The sequence below is a fragment of the Oncorhynchus mykiss genome, chromosome 23, assembly GCF_013265735.2.
Source record: "Oncorhynchus mykiss isolate Arlee chromosome 23, USDA_OmykA_1.1, whole genome shotgun sequence".
In the NCBI taxonomy this organism is placed as follows: Eukaryota; Metazoa; Chordata; class Actinopteri; order Salmoniformes; family Salmonidae; genus Oncorhynchus; species Oncorhynchus mykiss.
This window is the reverse complement of record NC_048587.1, coordinates 42,727,302-42,750,289: the sequence shown is the minus strand read 5'-3', so window position 1 is coordinate 42,750,289 and position 22,988 is coordinate 42,727,302. Positions and strand designations below refer to the sequence as shown.

At 40.9% G+C, this 22,988-nt stretch overlaps 1 protein-coding gene across 4 annotated transcripts; it reads left to right on the top strand.

Moving 5' to 3' along the window:
• Nucleotides 1-218: 218 nt before the first annotated feature.
• Nucleotides 219-18,462, top strand: gprc5c (G protein-coupled receptor, class C, group 5, member C). Of its 4 annotated transcripts, none has more exons than XM_021581076.2 (5): nucleotides 219-656; nucleotides 7,588-8,668; nucleotides 14,706-14,806; nucleotides 15,105-15,184; nucleotides 16,079-18,462. In XM_021581076.2, exons 2-5 carry the CDS (start codon nucleotides 7,603-7,605, stop codon nucleotides 16,215-16,217), a joined length of 1,386 nt encoding a protein of 461 aa, XP_021436751.2. In that variant the 5' UTR covers nucleotides 219-656; nucleotides 7,588-7,602; the 3' UTR covers nucleotides 16,218-18,462. The 4 variants fall into 4 exon arrangements, with proteins under 4 accessions (XP_021436751.2, XP_036816391.1, XP_021436752.2 ...); XM_036960496.1 differs by having other exon boundaries at nucleotides 225-656; nucleotides 15,105-15,188; XM_021581077.2 differs by having other exon boundaries at nucleotides 278-656; nucleotides 15,105-15,236.
• The last annotated feature ends 4,526 nt before the right edge of the window (nucleotides 18,463-22,988 follow it).

Here is a 22,988-nt window from a genome sequence, read left to right as displayed (position 1 = left end):
CACCACGGTCAAATGCAGCTTCGACATGGAACGCACGACTGGCGCAAAGACCTTGAAAATAGACTTTGCAAATACTTTTCCTGGCAGTGCAGTAATTTATGTGCAAGCTTGACTTGTTCGAATCAGACATCTTTGTAGTGTCAATTAGAAAGTGGTGCACACATCCCCCTTCCCTTAGAAGCAATACATTGTATTTGTTATCTTTGTAGAGTTAACAAGACAAAAAGATCCTTGTATTATTCTATTTACAGTGACACTCAACCCTGTTGGTATTAATCAAAATGGTGTTTGTGTGTGTTTGAGAGAGAAGAGAGAGAGAGAGAGAGAGAGAGAGAGAAGGCAGTCACTATCCAGGGACTAATTGCTCTGCATGAACAGCTCTAGAAGCCTAGTATTGTGAGATCCAACTCCGACTTAAATATTTCAGAATTGACCAAAAGCAGAGATTGCAGGGTAATTCAAAACCACTAGAAACGGAATATAGGCAACATTTTCAAAGAGCTATCAACTTTTATCCCACTGGATGTAGGCTACCTGGGGACAATGTAGAGCGCGTTTTTTTTGTCAGTGTGGGTTGGAACAGGTGAATTGCAAGTAGCGACAATATCAAGGACCACCAAGAACAACAAAAATTTACAACAGTCAGACATCTGAAGGTAAGGTCCTCAACAGATTAATTTAATTTGTGAAGAGATGAAGGTACAGTTAAGTGTTTAGTAACACAATCAATACGCACGGTCTAATAGCGACACTCAAAAGCCAGTAGGGACTGTACAACTTTCGTGGGTTTTTGTAAATTGTTCCAAAAAATATTTAACAGTTAGTTAAAAGCCTATAGTTGAGCTTCATGTATCTGTTGTGAAGAGATTTTGCGATTCAAACTTTGGTGAAGCAAAGATTTTGCGATTCAAATTTTGGTGAAGCAATACAACGTACGTCATGTTATATAAAGGTTAAATTCATTTTTTGTGTCCAAAATATGACATATTAACACTATATAGCCCAGTGTTTCTTAATCCTGAGGGTATCCATTTTTACAAAACAACTACCACACCTGATTCAAATCATTAAAGCCCGATGACGAGTTTATCCTTCAAATCAAATCAAATAAAATGTGTATTGATCACATGCCGAATACACCAGGTGTAGACTTTACAGTGAAATGCTTACTTACGAGCACATTCCCAGCAGTGCAGAGTTAAAATGTAAAACAAATATTTCCTCAATTAAATTAAAGGAAATCGTAAGACAATTAAAAACAATAGTGAGGCTATATACAAGAAGTACCAGTACTGAGTCAACGTGCAGGTGTGCTAGGTAATTGAGGTAATAGAGTATGTACATGTGGGTAGAAACAAAAATATGCACCCCTTTGGTTCCCCAGGAACCACTGCTTATGTACACTTACATATTACAGTTTTTTTACAATCACTTTGGCACTAATTTCAGGAACCTTGATGTCATTTTTCAAAACTCTAGTCACAAAACTCACAACCAATGATCAAAATGCTAATTTGATGCCATCAACTCTACAGACCTGATTTAGCTCATCAAAGAAGGTTACATTCGAACAGCGAATCATGTGGCTGCCTGCAACTCAATACATAGAGTATATAGAGTAGAGAGCTTTAGATGTTGTTCGACCAAACATTAAAACGGGCAAGATGAGTAATCTAAGCCAGTTTGACCGTGGTACGATTGTTGATGCCACACATGGTGATTCCAGCATCTCAGAAACAGCTGCCCTCCTGGGATTTTTACGCACTACAGTCTCTAGAGTTTACAGAGAATGGTGCGATAAACAAAACACATTCAGTGAGCGGCATTTCTATGGGAAAAAACACAGAGGAGAATGTCCAGACTCATTCAAGCTAACAGAAAGGCCACAAATGCTCAAATAACAGCTGTTTAAAACAGTGGTGTGCAGAAGGGCATCTCTTAACGTACAAGACCATGAATAATTCAGGCTGTTGTGGAGGCAAAAGGGGGTCCTACCCAGTACTCGATAGGTGTACCTAATAAAATGGCTAGTGAGTGTACAATAATGTCAAATCTGGAAAAGTGGTACAGGGGACCATAGAAACAGTGTCTGATAAAGAATGAGGATGAAATATTACATCCCCATAGATAATATAGTAAAATTGGTTAATGTTCCATGGTAATTGGTGTCAATGGATCTCGTTATCCTGAAACTTTCATGATCTAAACATGGAATATTGTTTGTCAGTTTCCATAAAACTATGCATTAAGAGTAATACAACAGTACCTTATCATTTTGAGCAGTTGTATCAATTGATGGTTAGATCATTGTAATGAAATTAATAGACAGTCATCTCAGATGTAATGTGTGAATTGCATTTTGAAATGGTAATACTTTGATGTGTCATTTTGAACAGGTGATTTTAGTTCAATGAACAAATGATATTAGCTTTATGTAAATTGTATCCAAGCAATTGGAAAAAGTGTTAGAGTTTTGACAAATTACATCAAGGTTCCAAAATTAGTGCCAAAGTGATTGTAAAAAACTGTAAATAGATTTGCATTTTAATGAGGGAAATAAGTATTTGACCCCCTCTCAATCAGAAAGACTTCTGGCTCCCAGGTGTCCTTTATACTGGTAACGAGCTGAGATTAGGAGCACACTCATAAACGGAGTGCTCCTAATCTCAGCTTGTTACCTGTATAAAAGACACCTGTCCACAAAAGCAATCAATCAATCAGATTCCAAACTCTCCACCATGGCCAAGACCAAAGAGCTCTCCAAGGATGTCAGGGACAAGATTGTAGACCTACACAAGGCTGGAATTGGCTACAAGACCATCGCCAAGCAGCTTGGTGAGAAGGTGACAACAGTTGGTGTGATTATTTGCAAATGGAAGAAACACAAAAGAACTGTCAATCTCCCTCGGCCTGGGGCTCCATGCAAGATCTCACCTCGTGCCTCCCGGGTGGCGCAGTGGTTAAGGGCGCTGTACTGCAGCGCCAGCTGTGCCATCAGAGTCCCTGGGTTCGTGCCCAGGCTCTGTCGTAACCGGCCGCGACCGGGAGGTCCGTGGGGCCTAGCGTCGTCCGGGTTAGGGAGGGCTTGGTCGGTAGGGATGTCCTTGTCTCATCGCGCACCAGCAACTCCTGTGGCGGGCTGGGCGCAGTGCGTGCTAACCAAGGTTGCCAGGTGCACGGTGTATCCTCCGACACATTGGTGCGGCTGGCTTCCGGGTTGGATGCGCGCTGTGTTAAGAAGCAGTGCGGCTGGTTGGGTTGTGTATCGGAGGACGCATGACTTTCAACCTTCGTCTCTCCCGAGCCCGTACGGGAGTTGTAGCGATGAGACAAGATAGTAGCTACTACAACAATTGGATACCACGAAATTGGGGAGAAAAAGGGGTAAAATAAAATAAAAAAATAAATAAATAAAGATCTCACCTCGTGGAGTTGCAATGATCATAAGAACGGTGAGGAATCAGCCCAGAACTACACGGGAGGATCTTGTCAATGATCTCAAGGCAGCTGGGACCATAGTCACCAAGAAAACAATTGGTAACACACTACGCCGTGAAGGACTGAAATCCTGCAGCGCCCACAAGGTCCCCCTGCTCAAGAAAGCACATATACAGTACATGCCCGTCTGAAGTTTGCCAATGAACATCTGAATGATTCAGAGGACAACTGGGTGAAAGTGTTGTGGTCAGATGAGACCAAAATGGAGCTCTTTGGCATCAACTCAACTCGCTGTGTTTGGAGGAGGAGGAATACTGCCTATGACCCCAAGAACACCATCCCCACCATCAAACATGGAGGTGGAAACATTATGCTTTGGGGGTGTTTTTCTGCTAAGGGGACAGGACAACTTCTCCGCATCAAGGGATGATGGACGGGGCCATGTACCATCAAATCTTGGGTGAGAACCTCCTTCCCTCAGCCAGGGCATTGAAAATGGGTCGTGGATGGGTATTCCAGCATGACAATGACCCAAAACACACGGCCAAGGCAACAAAGAAGTGGCTCAAGAAGAAGCACATTAAGGTCCTGGAGTGGCCTAGCCAGTCTCCAGACCTTAATCCCATAGAAAATCTGTGAAGGGAGCTGAAGGTTCGAGATGCCAAACGTCAGCCTCGAAACCTTAATGACTTGGAGAAGATCTGCAAAGAGGAGTGGGACAAAATCCCTCCTGAGATGTCTGCAAACCTGGTGGCCAACTACAAGAAACGTCTGACCTCTGTGATTGCCAACAAGGGTTTTGCCACCAAGTACTAAGTCATGTTTTGCAGAGGGGTCAAATACTTATTTCCCTCATTAAAATGCAAATCAATTTATAACGTTTTTGACATGTGTTTTTCTTGATTTTGTTGTTGTTATTCTGTCTCTCGCTGTTCAAATTAACCTACCATTAAAATTATAGACAGAATTTCTTTGTCAGTGGGCAAACGTACAAAATCAGCAGGGGATCAAATACTTTTTTCCCTCACTGTATGTCATTGTGTGGGATAATGTCAGGTTCCACCATGCTCAAATGGTGCAAGCATGGTTTCAGGCCCAACCACAATTTACCACCCTGTACTTACCCCCATACACTCCTTTCCTTAAACCGATTGAGGAATTTTTCTCCACATGTAGGTGGACGGTATATGATAGGCGCCCACATGAACAAGCCACCCTTCTCCAGGCCATGGATGACGCATGCAATGACATCACGGCAGACCAGTGTCAGGCCTGGATTCGCCATGCCCGAAGATTCTTCCCAAGATGTTTGGCTAATGAAAATATCCATTGTGATGTGGATGAGAACCTGTGGCCAAATCCACAAGACAGGGTTGATGGAAATATAGAAGTACAGTAATCAATCTTTTGTTTTGCTTTTTACCATAAGCCAGGTGAGGAACACTGCAGTGATGTTTTACAGTAAGCCAGGTGAGGAACACTGCAGTGATGTTTTACAGTAAGCCAGGTGAGGAACACTGCAGTGATGTTTTACAGTAAGTCAGGTGAGGAACACTGCAGTGATGTTTTACAGTGATCCAGGTGAGGAACACAGCAGTGATGTTTTACAGTAAGCCAGGTGAGGAACACTGCAGTGATGTTTTACAGTGAGCCAGGTGAGGAACACTGCAGTGATGTTTTACAGTAAGCCAGGTGAGGAACACTGCAGTGATGTTTTACAGTAAGCCAGGTGAGGAACACTGCAGTTGACCTTTAACTGTTTTTTCTTTTTTTGTAGCTAATTATTTTTGCTTTGATTCAAAGAAACATATGTTGTGATTTTATTGTATTTCATCAATAAATTTCATATTTTGTTTAATGATTCCACTGTGTCTGTAGTATTCTCTCTACTAGTCCTTTTACAGTGATGTATTTACGTGTAGTAGCATAATGAAACATGTATCACATATTTTGTACTACAATATTTAATGATTGGACGAACAACTACACAGTGAAACTATAGGTATCTTGTGTGTGGGAGATCTAAATGAATGTTCCTATGGTATTTCATGATAAATTAGTTATTTGAAACAATGATTCTGCAAGTGCAAGATTTCTTTAAAGATATGAATGCACAATGCAATGTTTTGAACATTGGACTGACTGTTACAAGTGATGACTGTTTTGAGTTTTGTGTCTAGAGTTTTGAAAAATGCCCACAAGGTTGTGAAATTAGTGCCAAAGTGATTGTTAAAAACTGTAATCAATACATTTTCAGATGAACACAGCATTGACTGTCGCTTTTGTTGCACGCACAGTACACACCTGAGCAGGTGAGCCCTTTTTTCTGCAACATTATATTCCTGCCTTCTCTGTAATTTCATTGGTTTGAAAGAGTGATATTCTGGAGTGATTTGTCAGAGCTACTGCCTGTCAAGTCTTCAGCGAGGTTTTGAGATTTGTATTGTCAATGGATTGAGAATAATACCTGTAAAAGGAAAAACAATATTTCAAATAAAATTGCATTGGTCACATGCGCCGAATACAACTGGTGTTGACTTTACCGTGAAATGTTTGCTGAGGAGCCCTTCCCAACGAGGCAGAGTTTAATAATACAAATAAAATAAAAGAATGGAGCTATATAGAGGGAGTACCAGTACCAGATCAATGTGGAGCTATATAGAGGGAGTACCAGTATCAACCAATGTGGAGCTATATAGAGGGAGTACCAGTATCAACCAATGAGTGAAACTGATACATGGCAACAACAAAAAAATACAAATGAAACATTCTTCATGGTATTCAGTTTAAGGTTGAATGACCTCAGTTGGTGATTGAAAGAGTTAACGACAGAAGCGGAATGGTTAACATATCCATGCTTTTTCTTGGTTTTAAGGTTGGGAACAGAGACCAGGTTTGTGTGTGTGAGAGTGAGAGTGAAACAGAGGGAGAGTGCGAGTTTGTGTAAGTGAGAGTATGAGTGAGACAGTGAGAGTGCATGTGAGTGTGAGCGTGAGTTTGTGTGAGCGTGAGTGTGTGTGTGAGTTGTGAGTGTGTATGTGTGTGAGAGAGAGTGAGTGTGTGAGTGAGTGAGAGTGCGTGTGTGAGTGTGTGTGGCACTAGCATGTGCACGTGTTTGTATGTGTGAGATCAAGAGGTTCAAAACAATTGTCTTTCACTTCCCTCCACAAACAATTGACGGATGTTGTGCTACTTACTCCCTAGTCCCCAACATTAGCTTTGTTACATTATTGGCAGAATTGCGGCCAGAAAAGGTTATTAGATGAGGGTTATTGAATTAATGCACCTGGAAAGTATTTATCTTATGGCTAAGCACTGGCTCCATGGCAGGAAACTAAACAGCATCCGCCACCACAACAACTCCATCTATTTGGTTATAAGATGGCTGTCGTCAACTCAGTATTACGTAATCTGACAGAGACAAACAGCATGGCACAACACTAAAAGACGTCTGGAACTACTGTAGGGATGCTTAATAAAACCATTTGGCAGTTGTTTAGATGGGTTTGACAAACTCTTCACGAGGAGAAGTCTTGGTATAAAAATAGAAAACCTCGAAAGGCTCATGGCACCTCATCTCAAGTTCAACTTATAGTACGAGCAGCACATACAATATGTGAGTGTGTTTCCTGTACTATGCTATCCAATGAGTGTGACTCAACAAGAGTGTCTCAACTGACATTCCTAAGTGTTATCACTGGGGCGGCAGGTAGCCCTAGTGGTTAAGAGTGTTGGGCCATTAAGCAAAAGTTTACTGGTTTCTCCTAGGTGAAAAATATGTTTATGTGTACCTTGAGCAAGGCACTTAACCCTAATTTATCCTGTAAGTCACTCAATGATTCTTAGAAGGGATCAATGCCAGCTTCAGCAATACCTCCACTTGTGTTTTTTGTGTTGCTGGCTTATTCTTACCTCCTGAGGATTTCTCAGAAAACACTGAAATCTAGCCATTAATCTCTCCATCAGTTGCTTGTGTGATGTGGGTAAACACCACTACATCCTGATTACAGTATGTTTTATTTGTTTGCTCCTGACTTAGCTGGTTGGGTGTATCGAGAGTGACTCTTTTGAAGAGATGACAAAGTCACTAGTTTCTCACTTCTCATCCTCTTAAAAAACTTTCTCCCTCTTCTCTTTCTGTGTGAACAGGTTCTGCTGAATTCCATGGATCGGACACTCAAGAGGCTTCATCTCCTTCTGCTCCCGACCGCTGTCACTTTCTGGTCTCTCCCCTTCTCTATGGCCACCAGCGTGGCCCCAGGGGGATGTGGCTCCAATGTAGGCTCCCTGTACTATAGCCTGTGTGACCTCAGTGCCGTATGGGGCATTGTACTGGAGTCATTCGCGGCGGCTGGCGTGGTGGGTTCCATCATCCTCCTCATCGTCCTCCTGGCCAGCCTACCCTTCATCACAGACAAGAACAAGAGGAGCTCCGTGGGGCTCCATGCCTGCTTCCTGATCTGTACCCTGGGCCTCTTCTGCCTCACTTTCTCCTTCATCGTAGGGAAGGACTTCGCCACATGTGCCTCGCGGCGCTTCCTCTTCGGGGTGCTGTTCGCTGGGTGCTTCACGTGTCTTCTCATGCAGTGTGTGAGGCTGAACCTCCTGGCCCGCAGGGGGGATCAGGGGCCCCGGGCCTGGGTTCTGTGTCTGGGAGCCCTGGGGCTCTGGCTGGTGGAGGTGGTCATCAACACAGAGTGGCTGATCATTACCATTGTTCGCTACCCACTGTCACCGCTCAACGTTACTGGGACAGCACTAGGCACGGCCGACGACGTGCCATGTAACATCGCCAACCAGGACTTTGTAATGGCGCTGATCTACGTACTGAATCTTCTCCTAGCTGTCGTAGTGGCATCCTTACCCTCCCTGTGCGGGAAACACAAGCAGAGACGCCAGGAGGGAGCAATACTCCTCGTCACGGGTCTCCTCTCTGTGTTCATCTGGGTGGCCTGGATCACCATGTACGTCTGGGGGAACCTGACGACCGGTGGACCCAGCTGGGATGACCCTACCCTGGCCATCGCCCTGGTCAGCAACGCCTGGGTGTTCCTGGTCCTCTACACCATCCCAGAGATCTGCTCTCTGACTCAGGAGGACGGGGGGGCGCCGGGGTTCAGAGAGGACCTGTACCCCAGTATAGGGGTGGGCTACGAGACCATCCTGAAGGATCAAGGAGCCAAGAATATGTTTATGGAGAACAAGGCTTTCTCTATGGATGAAAACTCAGGTATGTAGACATACAGTCATGCATGCACACACAGGCGAGCGCAAACACACACATTCACAAACACACACTGACACTTGTTGACCCACTAATTACCTGGCTTCACTAATTAGTACACCTCACTAGACGACAGGATGTTTTGTCCTCTTGCTGGCAAATCACATACAGTGGATGATTCTAACACACCTAGCAAACATTAGAGCGGGAAGTTCATTAAGAGGGCCACTGAAGCTTGCATCAGTACAGTCCGATACATGAATAAGGGAACGTTGTTGTCTGCATGGAGTGATCTTCACACACTGTGGAAATGGCATCGAAACGGTAATGAATTTCACATCCAGTTTACGTTCTCCAAACTCTTCAGAATTTGATATGCTGATGGTTTTAATCCTGTTGGTGACCCGTATCTGATCTAGTAGGATGCAGCCGGGCCAAACAGGACACTGTGTCCCTCCTCCTCCCACTCTATCTCTTTGATGCTGCTCTACCTGCCCTCAACATGCCCTAGCCTCATCTCATCACCACAAGGTTTGCGTTCCAAATGGCACCCTGTTTCCTATGTAGTGCATGCACTTCTTTTGACCAGGGCACATAGGTCTAAGGTCAAACGTAGTGCACTATATAGGGAATAGGGTGCCCTTTGGGACGCATACTATGGCTTAGGTTAAAGTGGGAGGGATAATAGCACATGGTAATGTGGATGGCGGATGGCGCCTTTTGAGTTAGCAGCTCTGTCCTGACAGAGATTAGCTTACTATATGTCCTGGTCTGCTGAGAGATCAGCTGGCACCACGCCCTATCAAGACAATATTAGAAGATAGAGGGACACCATTTTTACCGACTGGAATATCATGTTTGAATAAATTAAACTAAATAACATTTGGCCTAGCCCATCAAACTAATAATGAGAAGAGAACGGAGAATGTTGGGAGAAAAATAAGCCTTCCATATTTGCCGATTATATTAAATAGTAAAAGGGAATGTTTGTTTTAAAAGAAATGAACATTTTCTGGTAGAGACTGAGAATGAAGGATGATGAGAGAGAGCTATGAAAACATTAAATAGTCAGTCACTGTCTATGTTTAGCCAGAAGACTTATTTAAAAGTTAAGCTACCGAGTCGCCTCTCCCACACACACGTTCCATTACCACCGATCTACCAGGTGATTCAATGGGAGTTTGTAATTACTCAAACGTTAGTACATGTCTAGAATAGAACAGTGACCTAACCAGTGTCCCATGCATACATAAATGTTGACACAACACACTCCTCAGCTCTGATTCAGTCCCAATATCAATGCTTGTGTTTGCGTTACTGTGCCGTCTCCATAGATACCTAGTCAGTTGCACAACAGAATGAATTCAACTGAAATGTGTCTTCCGCATTTAACCCAACCCCTCTGAATCAGAACATCTGAACGTTCTGTACATTTTCATTCTCTTGAACAGGCCCCAGGTGTAGATAATCAAGTCAAACCAATCAAACAATGATATTGTGTACAGATAAGTATAAATAAGTTGTGACACTGTACTGCACAGCAAATTCTCCAGTGTTACTTAAAAAATATATCATTTTTAAGGCTTTACACTAAGCAGTGTTAAATCAAGTGGATCCATATAGACACCGGAACAGTGTTAAATTAACACACTGCTTAGTGTAAAGCCTTATTCAAATATTGCCCTGAGTGCCTTGTATTTGTTAAGGACAGAGAAATGGTTGTTGCATTCATCCATTTTCTGTCCGATGGACTTCACCAACTCAGATCCTAAGCCATCATAAAATTGTTTTGTTTCTAATGTTAACGAAAAACCATGCTTATTTCATAAGGCCTTATTTGTTTTAGCCTAATACAGGGGCTTGAAACTCATGCACATCACTTTGAACCAAAACCACGCCCATCGTTATCAAATTTCCTAGCTATGTTGCTGGTTTATTTTTTAGAATTGTTTGTTTCAATATCTATGTTTGTGCATGTACATATATTAATTAATTAATGTATCTGATGCTACTCATATAAATTGCAAACAGTTTCTGAACTAAGGCAATATGTTACTTGGACTTATTGCACCCATTTACTGAAATGGTTGTTCCAGTTTAGATGCTTTAGGTAGTCTCATAGTTTAGTCTTCCCAACTCTGGCAGTCATTCTGAATACAGGTTGGAGATATTAAAAAATCCAATAGGTGGATGTCCCCACACTGGCTGGATTACAATAGGAATTACACATCACTTTATGGCCTGTTAACCATGACTTCCAGGCTGTTGTATTGCTCTCTAATATATATATATATTTTAGATTTGTTCTTAAAGGGGTACAAACACTACCCAGTAAAGTTATCCTTTGTACCTTTAGTTATGAGTGCATAATTGGCATGTGAGAGGGCTCACAAAATTATGTTTGAAGGATTTTGGATATCCTGCGTCCATATCCAGAAAACTTCCAAAGAAGACTTGTGGAAAATCTTGGAATTTTGCAGAGTTGTGGAATTCTAACTGCAAGTCATACAGTATTATACTGGAATCCAGCAGGAGTTAAACTACCCAACAGTTAGAATTGTTATTCACCTACAGCCTGCGTTCAGAATGAGCACCATGATTAGAAACATTGGGTAGAGACTACCTAAGCCAACTCAACTGGAGCAAACACTTCAGTAACGGTTACAGAAAATCAAACTGAATGGATTTGTTTAGAAAAAATGTATGTTATGTATCTCCGTGTAGCATAAGATTAATCAATGTGAATACAAAAACATAGCTATTGAAACAAACAATTCTAAAAATCAACCTGCAATAGAGCCTGCTGGAAAATATAATATAATGATGGGCAAAGTTATGTGTATGAGTTTCAGACCCCTTTATTACGGTGAAAGTAGGCTCTCAAAAGGCCTGATGAAATACGTATGGTATTGGGTTCAATAAAGTTTTTTTAATGATAACATACTCACTTAGGGTCTCACATTGTGAAGTCTATAGGACTGAAACTGTACTGTATGAGTAAAACAACCATGTCTCTGTCACTAACAAATCAGTCATGGATGGTAACGGTACCATTTTCTCAAAAGGCACTCTGTCAAATATTTATTACTTTTCCGGTGTCTATATGGGTCAACAAACTCCACACTTTGTGTTTACTCAACCCGGTCAGTGTTTATTATTATTATTAATTACATTTTTTAACACAAAAATGTGTCTTATAAGTCCATGTCCCAGGTAATTTGTTGTGTAGATCCATGTATATTCCTCAATGCTAAATGGAAAGATAAGTGCTATGTAATTCCCTGGTTCATTCTGTGCTTATCTTTTCCATTCATTTGGGAATGAGGGATGTACCTGAACCTACATACTGTAACTGATGGCATTGGACAGAATAAGGAAATGATGTTTGTTTCAGCATCACTGGAAGAACGTTCAGACCTGACTGTTGCTCAACAAAACATTTGATACGCTGATGTTCATCAAATACAATCACCATCTTAAATGATTAACCAAGATCTAAAATGACTGTTAAAGAACCATAGGCTATGACAATGATGTAAACATTAATGTAATTCACGATGTAAAGAAATCCTGAAAAATAAATGTTAACCAATAAAACAAAATCAGTTTATTACTTTCCATTATTTATTTCCATTATTTTGATTGATAAATACCATGTGTTAATGATAATATATTTAGACTAGTTAAACTACCTGTTCTAGTTTTTGGTTCTTCATCAAATATATAGCAGCCAATGAGTCATTGTTGGTTGTTTTCAAATAACTTGCATATATTCAAATATCTTCAAGTATTATTTGGTTTTCTGAGACCTGTATTTGAATATCAAAGGAAATAGTTGCCTTTAGTTGATTCTCTATGTTCGACTACCTCGAGTATTTCGAAAGTTGGAATTTTCAAATAAGCTACAGAATACAACTATTTCCTGCACAGGTCTGATTTACACTACCATTGTTTATAGAGGAGGCACAGTTGAATGGACAATTGCGATAATATAGTTATGGGCCAATTCAGACTTAGGAAATCATTACATTTTTTACGTGTTTTGATTTAAGCACTTCACAGTATTTGGTATTCAGACTTACCTTATGCAAGTGCGTAACGAGCTCTTTGTGTCTGGCTCCCTTATGCGCACTGAATAAATTTAGTTCAACCGCCAAAAATCCTCCCACTTGTTGGCCAACAGATTTTGTCATGGAATTTTCAGTACCTTTATCTAAAGCTATCCCTTTAAATACGGTGTACCTTTTTAATTGTAATATTCTCGACAGACTCACTAGAATATATTCAGAGAACAGGGATCAATAAAGAAAGCCATCAAAATATGCATATTAATCTCCATTTAGTTGATCAAAAATATTCTGATATCAGAAAAGTATTGCGACCCCACCATGTAAAAAAAAAAGGTACTGTAATCAATAGTCAGTGTTTATTTTTTGATTTGTGGCTATGACAATTACAGTATAACAACAGACAAGGAGCGTAGCGACACGAACAGTTACGTCTTACAGATTGAGTTTGATAGCTCAGCTGCATCTGAGTCCAAATATAAATCTAATGACCGTGACAGCTTTAGTTTCCCACTGAAAACCAAACTGCACCCTTAGTATTTGTTTCATTGTCAATATTACAGATATACAAGGAGGATAGCGATACTGACGTCTTATAAATTGAGCTTGATAGCTTAGTCTGAGTCTGAGTATAAACCTGTTTCTCCAGTGACCCCATTCTCAGATAAGGCGACCCCTCCCATGTTGGGGAAACGCTGATTTAGAGTTAGGAGAGTATTTATGAATCTACCTACTTCATAAAAATAACAGATCATCCTGAAAGTTGCCATATTCAGTTCAATCCATGAAATATTGGAAGGGGAGAAAAATTTACAATAGTGGTTGAACAATAGTCATATAAATCGACCTTAATCCTCACTGATGATGGAACTGTGATAACAACGGTCCAGTCGTCATGAACCGTGCTCCAGGCTTCAGGTTTAAACGGTCATATTTTGTCTGCATTGCATAATGATTCAAATAGGCTACATGTCCCTTGTAACTTGTAATTCAATATTATTCATTATTGCTAGCGACCCTCAGCAACAACCACATGGACGTGACAGCGTTTACAGAGGAAACAAATAAAAATGGTCTAAATCAAACAATGTAATGAAATGTAGGGTAAGCCTACCAACTGAAAGGAACTAACACTAAATTGGCAGTTAAATATGTGTGCTTGTTACTTACGGTCGCTACCGATATTGGCTTATAACATTGAACATAATAGGAAATTGTAGGAAACAGGAAAAGTCGGGGAATATAATTAAATATTCTAGAGTGCACAAAGGTTAAATTTGGCACAACTGTCATTCTGCTCGGATCTGTTTTTCTACTTGGAACTGAAAAGTTAGCTAGACCTTATTCATGGTTTCCTCGTGCGTAAGGGTGGTTGAAATATGAGGGAATTAAGTCAAGGTCTAATTATGGTGCACATCTGTAGTCACACATCTGCCACTCCTCCATTTATGTGATCTCCACCCTAAACGAATACATGGCTGGCACATTAATTTCCCCATGCTTACATTGTCAGAATAGGCACAGAGAGAAAATTGCATAAAACGGGAATTAAGTTCCATTGAAGCGCACATAACTTGGGTCTGAATTCCACCCTTATAGCCTAAATCAGTGGTTTATGATCTTGTCATGGTGGTTAAAACCATGACTGGTTGCTTGGGAACACTGAATACCTAGAGCCCTCAAACTCAACTCTGGACTTCAAAAGCTAGTTCCAACTAGTTTTTCATTGTGCTCCTCTACGGATCAGGTTGGCACAATTAATTATCACGTAGAACAAAAAAACAGCAGCCAACAGCCCTTGTAGGTTAAGAGTTGAATACCCCTGACCTAGAGAAGGACAACATTTCAAAGCTGAATATCTGACTAAGTTGGATTGATTGAGATTAGAAGTTGAATATGTATTTATATAAAGAAAGTATCCATTGTCCCTACGTATATTATTCAGATGTTGTCTGTTTTCTTGTTGTACCTTTCAGGTCCGAAGGTTGTGTCCCCATACAGTGGCTACAGTGGTCAGCTCCGCAGTTCTGTCTACCAGCCCACAGAGCTAGCTATCATTAGCAAGGGAATGGGGAATGTGAGTACTGGCCATCAGTTGTTTGTCCATATGCGCTCGCTCGCATGCACACACACACACACACACACACACACACACACACACACACACACACACACACACACACACACACACACACACACACACACACACACACACACACACACACACATCCTCAGATTGTTGTTTTTTGTTTTTCAATTATCTCTTAAAAAGAAAGAGGACCCATATTAATATCCCTTTGTTTAAATATTATTCCCTTCTCTTTTGTCTGGATGCTGATGTGCATGTTGTGGCCCATGTGTATCGCTGACTGCAGCAGGAAATGTCCTATGAGTCTCGCATCCCCCGAGCCTCCATCAACAACAGCTCCCCGGCCCACAGCGGGGGCAGTACCCTGTCAGTATGCACCGACGAGGCCGCAGACACACAGACACAACAGGGCCACAGTGTAGGTGGAGAGAGACAGCCCATGTCCTCTTGTGTGCGTCCCAAATGGCACAGTATTCATTTTATGTTACACTACTTTTGACCAGAGCCCGGTCAAAAGTAGTGCACTAAATAGGGAATAGGGTGCGATTTGAGACGAACACCTGCTGTACTCGGACACATTCTCCTCACCTTTCTCTAGCCTCTGTCTGCACACAGCACAAGCAATCCTCTCAACTCTGTCGTATAGCTGTATCCATAGCAACTTGTTCTACCTACGGGTTCCTCCTGATGAATTCTCTCTTTGTCTATGTTTCACCTTGACGAGCATGTGTATTCTCTTCCTGCTCTTGTACACGCTTATTGGATGGTGTTTAGTTCTACATTCATATCGGATGGTTTTTAGTTCTACATTCCCATTGGATGGTTTTTAGTTCTACATTCCCAGGGAATATATCGTTTTTGTCTTTTTCTCTTATTGAGATGTTCCTGTTTTGGACCTGTCTTATCTTTCACTTCATTTGTCCTGTGGGTTTCTTACTTCTTTCTGGTGTTATGGACAGTCCTCTTATCAATTCAATCTTTTTTCACACGCACATTGCATTAGGACTATCATTACACTACGCATATTTATGACATTAGCCTCATGTGCAATTCCACGATAACAGAATTACGGTGAGACTCAGATTTGACACTTCCTTGTTGAAGTTAGACCTTCTGCATGGAGGTGTATGGTTTGTTAACCTTTTGAAATCAATGGTTTAAGTTTGGCATACATTTTAAAGTGACAAATCCCAGCGTAATTCCGTTACCATGGAATTGCCCCAAACCAGTTTTTAACAATATCATCTCTCTTTTTTTCAGGGTAATGGACTGCACAAGAAATCCCAGTGGTGAACACAGACTTTACGTTACACCTCTCTCCTCAAGACATTTTTGTTCATCCATTTTATTCAAATCTGTTGACTCTATTTTGCTGTTTTCCATTGGATTCTTAATATGAGCTGGCTCTAAAGCGACCAGCCTATCAGACTCCAGAGATGACGTTTGGGTGATCGATACAAACAATTTGCCTATCTATAAATGGACAGTCCTGCACAGCAAAATCAATGGTGTACATTTAACTCTGAAAGTGTTAAATGTACACTATTTTCAGTGAACATATGAGTCCCACTGACCCGGTGTTAATATAACACTTTTGAAACTGTTAAAGATTGAACTCTGTTGCAGTGTTCCCCATTCAACTCTTAAACTGTTCATAGGAACTTGATTGTGGTGTTTGCATAGCTCTACTGTAGAGTATTATGCAACACCTACAGAGTAAAACATAACACTAGACAAATTTGCTTATTTCCCAGAGTGCCTTTTCTTTTCAAGTGAATTGTAAAGTTAACACCCATGACTGTATTTGTTAACGATAGAGACATGCTTACTGAATTTAATTTAAAAGGCCTGTATCTTTCACCTACTGAGTATCTAAAACTATGACTCTATGATAGTACATGTATCATGACCTAGTTTCATCCTAACACAGAGGTGTTAAGAAAGTCATGGTTTGCACACCAAATCAGGCCTGCAAATTACATTATGCTGGCTCTCGAAGTGATGTGTAATTCCTATTGAAATCCAGCCAGAGTTGGGATATACTATAGTTAAAATTGTTATTCACTTGCAACCTGCATTCAGAATGATTGTCAGGGTTCTTCTTCTTTTGAAAATTGATAAGACTACCTTAACCATTTAAACTGAAACAACAATTTTAGTAACGGGTGCAATAAATTTAACTAAGTGATTGTATTAGTTTAGAAAAATGTGTGTTATTTATCTTTGTGTAGTTTAAGATTAATCAATCAATGTACATGTAAAAACACAGACATTAAAAGCAATCCTAAAAAATCAACCTGCAGTAGAGCATGCTGGGAAATATGATAATGATAGGCGTGCTTTTGATGGGACTGTTTAACTCTCCACAGTGTAAAACAATAACTATGCTTATTAACACTAACACTTGGGGATATTTTACCCAACTGAGTGTTACTTTCACTCTTACAGAGTGAATTTATCTCCTGAATAAACACAAGAAAAGTTACACTGAAAAATCAACACTGGCCAATTTGCTGTGTGTGTTTGACATAACCCTCTATAGATCAAAGCAACCTGCAGTCAAAGCAACCCACAGAGCAGACGGTATACCCATGGCTTAGGGAGAAAACAATATATTTTGTTAAGGTTACCATTCCTCTCACTGTGAACTGAGCTAAGCTCTTCCGCTGGACGTACTGTGACAGATGAACTGTGAGCATGCTGGAATGGTGGGAAATTATAGTCAGACTTTCTCTCTACATGTGGGTATTTTGGCAACAAAGGTGGCTATATAGTAAACATACACACACACACACACACACACACACACACACACACACACACACACACACACACACACACACACACACACACACACACACACACACTCAGATGGAAGTGCAGCCAACGACAAGATCAGTCAAGCGAGCGGCCAACAGGTGTGACGGTGTCATGGGATTTACCTGCCATCCCTGGGTTCCCAGAGGAGGACTCATTAAGAGTGGAAAATTCCATATCTGGAACATCTCTATGGTTCCATGGAATCTTGGGAAAGGACTCTTCTGTCTCTGGGATAACAACTAATATGAATACACTTAGTTATAGGTTAAGCATTCAAATAGTGTGCACTTGCTTGCTTTAAATGAAGTAAGGGCCAATATTATTAAATCAAAATCCAATCAAATCTCATTTTATTTGTCACGAGCGCCGAATACAACAGGTATATAGACCTTACAGTGAAATGCTTACTTATGAGCCCATTCCCAACAGTGCAGTTTTAAGAAAATACCTAAAAACTGTCAATGTTTAGTGCTTAGCTTGTGGATATCACTTTCATAAAGTTCACATAGCTATTTCAGTTGTAGCTAAAGGGTGTTGAATGAGTTCATGTAAATACCATGCCAATGAATGTCTCCTCACTACATACTGTATGGATGGAAGCACTTGTATGAACTGTTGTATGAATTTGAAATATATTTTTAACATAGCTATTTACAGTACTTACTTTTTTATCAAATCAGATTTGAGCCTACACTTGTAATTGCAATCCTGAAATGTAAATCTAATATGAAGTTTAAAAACCATAATTAATTATTTGATTGCACATTCTGTATCAACAACCATTAATGTCCCAAATAATAAAGATTCACTGGTGAAATACATAATCCGAAGATAATCTGTCATAAATAAAACTCTAATTCCGGTAATATCTTATACTGTTAATTACCCTTATACCATAATAAATGCCCATATGTTTTATTTTATTTTAATTTTACCTTTATCTAGGCAAGTCAGTTAAGAACCAATTCTTATTTTCAATGACGGCCTAGGAACAGTGGGTTAACTGCCTGTTCAGGGGCAGAACGACAGATTTGTACCTTGTCAGCTCGGGGATTTGAACTTGCAACCTTCAGAGACTACATAATATACTATACACTGAGTGGCCCGTTTATTGGGTACACCACCCTGTTCACAAAAATGGTTCGCTCCTACAGACAGTGAGTCATGTGACTGTGGCTTGCTATATAAAACAGGCAGACAGGCATTCTGCTACTGTTCGACTGAACGTTCGAATGAGCAAAATGAGTGACCTAAGTGAGTTTGAGCATAGTATCATCGTTCCCGTATCTCAGAATCGGCTATCCTCCTGGGCTTTTCACACAGGCAGTGTCTAGGGTTTACCGAGAATGGTGCGACAAACAAAAACCATCCATTCAACGGTAGTCCTGTGGGCAAAAACAAATCAAATCCAAATCAAATTGTATTTGTCACATACACATGGTTAGCAGATGTTAATGCGAGTGTAGCAAAATGCTTGTGCTTCTAGTTCCGACAATGCCATAATACCCAACGAGTAATCTAACCTAACAATTCAGCTTGTCGGTGAGAGGTCAAAGGAGAAAGGCAAAAATCGTGCAAGCTAACAGCTAGCCACAAACAGGCAAATAACGTTGGTCCAACGGTTTGTGTTAAATGCGGAAGACACATTTCATTTGAATGCATTCAGTTGTACAACTGACTAGGCTTCCCCTTTCCCTTGTCACAGATGGGCTATTGCAGAAGATGATCACACCGGGTTCCACTCCTATCAGTTAAAAACAAGAAGAAGCCGCTTCAGTGGGCATTTTATCACAAACACTGGACAATTGAGGAGTGGAAAAACATTGCCTGGTCCAACGAATCCCAGTTCCTGTTGCATCACACTGATTGCAGAGTCAGGATTTGGTGTAAGTAGCATGAGTCCATGGCTCCATCCTGCCTGGTGTCAACGGTACAGGCTGGTGGCGGTGGTTTAACGGTGAGGAGAATATTTTCCTGGCACACATTAGGTCCCTTGATACAAATTGAGCAATGTTTCCATGCCCTGAATAAGTCATGCTGTTCTGGAGGCAAAGAGGGGTCTGACCTGGTACTAGATGAGTGTATCTAATAAACTGGCCACTCAGTTTATATTGTATTATAGTTAAATTATAGTTGTCAACATTGCTATTACAATGTCTGGCATGCAAATTCATGTGATGGGGAAATAGCACAGCAAAGCTGTAACCCAGTGTTGTCAGGTCACTGGTCTGTTGCCGCTGTGTGAAGAGACTGTAGACATCAATAGAATAAGGAATTAGTAAATTAATAGGATCTCTCTGGAAAAATGCTAGTTTCCCTCGCCAGACGGGTTGCCTCCCATATTAACGTTCCAACATACTGTTGCCCTAGGTATGGGATTTCCCAGACTAGATAGATGCCATCTCAAAGGACACAGTTGATTGGTGGCGGAAAAGTACTTAATTCTCTGCTCTCTCGCTCCCTGTTGCATGGGTTATTTCCATAGCCACCTTGATAAGGGCCTCTGTGGAACTCCCCTCAGGGTCTCTATGTGTCACACTGAGTGTTCATTCAAAATGGCGCCCTTTATCCTTTAGTGCCCATAGGGTTCTGGTCAAAAGTAGTTCACCCTGTAGGGAATAGGGTGCCATTTGGGGCGCACAGGGTGATATAGGGTACAACAACAGGGTACAACAACAGGTTAGTTAAGGCCAGGGTTACAAGTTGGATAACAACACAGTTTTTAAGTACTATTTTTATTAGAGTGGTATAATGAGATAGCTAAAAGAATGTAGAGTGGTGGGTTGCATTCACAGCCAAGAATGTGCTATTGTTTCATGAGTGAGACTTGTGTGTTGACTTTCACACCCCTCATTTGTTTTGCCTATCAGTTTACTAATCACAGGGTCCCGTGTGGTTCAGTTGGTAGAGCATGGTGGTTGCAATGCAAGGTTTGTGGATTCGATTCCCACGGTGGACCAGTATGGGAAAAAGTACAAAAATGTATATACTCACTACTGTAAGTCACTCTGGATAAGAGCGTGTACTAAACCACAAAGGCCCGTTGTGTGTTAGAGAAGATAAGTCAGGTGTTATAGAGTAGCTGGCCACTGCATGGGCAATTTGGTTTTGTTAGGTTGTTGTGGAAAAGGACAAAATAAACTGTTCACATAATGAAAAATAATAGAATAATTATTTGGGCTAAATAGTTTGCTGTGCCATTATTTGATAGGTGTCTGATGACACATATACAGTACTTCTAATACTCAGACATTCTGATACACCAGTGGACAGAGAATTGGGAGACACCCAAAAACCGTTCTGCTTATTTTCATAATAGCATGTCATTAGATCATGTGTGTGGTCATAGTAATATTGTATCCAGTTACACTGACTGACATTAGATCATGTGTGTGGTCATAGTAATATTGTATCCAGTTACACTGACTGACATTAGATCGATGAAACGATACCAGTCATCAAAGGGGATGGAAATAATTCATTTATGTTTGTTGTATATTCTATTTTGTGCTTTTGATATGAAAGATACAGTATACAGTATGTATCCATAGTTCTCTCCCTGGTTGTATTATGACAACATAAGAGAGACCTAAAGTAAGACAGTATGTCTATCCAGAGTTCTCTCCCTGGTTGAATTTTGACAACATAAGAGAGCCCTAAAGTGGTCCAGAATATCCACTCGTGCCTTGTTATAGAGCTTGTACAAATCAAACATCATACTGTCTTACTATCTGGTCTAGTGAATCACCACCCAAGTTACCATTGCAGTTGCCTGTTGTTTATCTGTTATCCTGGCCAGTGTTAGTTGGAGCGATTCCACTATCTGGGATAGGCTATTCAGGTCTGTATATCTGGGATGGGTTATTCAGGTTTGTTATGATGACAAATGCTGGTGCTGGCAACACCCTATACAGGGCTATAATCCTAGGGCTGTAATGGATAGGGATAGACTGAGAGGAGGGTATGCTTTGAATGTGTTGTGCATCTGTTGAAGTCTGTCAGTAAGCACATGTGTATGAGCTGCCTACCCTCAAGCCTTGGCCCCATGCCATTGTGGCATAAACTGACTGCTGCCTCCTCAGTCTTGCAACCATGAAAACTAAAGCTAATCAACGCAAACCTTCCATTGTGACAGCACCTATTCTCTCTCTCACGCTCTCGCTCTCTCTCCTGTAAGTGGGCGTCAGGGTGGCTGAATGTGATTTATGCCTGATTCCAACTACAGAAGGTTGACCTTGATAACCTCCAAGCGCTAAATAGCTAGGGAAGGGCTCCACCACACAAGTCTAAACTATCTCTATCAAGTGTTGTTGAATGCTGCTGGCTCAGGAGGAGGAAAAGCTATATTTTCTATGATGGGCAGAGAAGAAGGAGAACCGGATATTTTCTAAGACAATCCTACCTCAACAATGTAGGGTCACGAAACGGTTGTAGGCTTACGAAACCCATTCTGTGATGAAAACAATGTAGGGTTATGAAACCCATTCTGTGATGTACATACAGAAATGTGGTTATAACAAAGACTTGATATATTATGTAAGGGTGGGAAGATTAAATAGGTAGATGTGGTTCTTTGTGTTAGCGCCCACACATAGGTTAAGTTCATATGACTCTGTTACACAATGGGCGCATCCCAATTGGCACGCTATTCCCTATATTGTGCACTACGTTCTCTTTCTAACGCCCAGAGGAGTGTGTGTGATGCGGAGTGTGTGATGCAGGGATAGATTTATTGGAAATACCTAACCTTGAGATCAGACCCTAGGCTCAGAGGAAGTGAGAGGGAATATTCTGATCAATGTGAAAAACAAACCCTGTCTGTGAACACAAGGTCAGGGGAGCCACAGAGATGCAGTAGAATTCCTTTTAATTCTGTGGTCAGCGCATTAAGAAAAGCATCGCTACCCTCATCTAGTCTGTGTTCTATGTCCATTGGGGTATACATACAGTAAAGTACACACACTAAAGGGTAAGAAATTAAACAGTTGAAGTCGTAAGTTTACATACACCTTAGCCAACTACATTTAAACTCAGTGTTTTAATCCTAGTCAAAATTCCCTGTCTTAGGCCAGTTAGGATCAACCACTTTATTTTAAGAATGTGAAATGTCAGAATAATAGTAGAGAGAATTATTTATTTTAGCTTGTATTTCTTTCATCACATTCCCAGTGGATCAGAAGTTTACATATACTCAATTAGTATTTGGTAGCATTGCCTTAAATTGTTTAACTTGGGTCAAACATTTTGGGTAGCCTTCCACAAGCATCCCACAATAAGTTGGGTGAATTTTGTCCCATTCCTCCTGACAGAGCTGGTGTAACTGAGTCAGGTTTCTAGGCCTCCTTGAGCA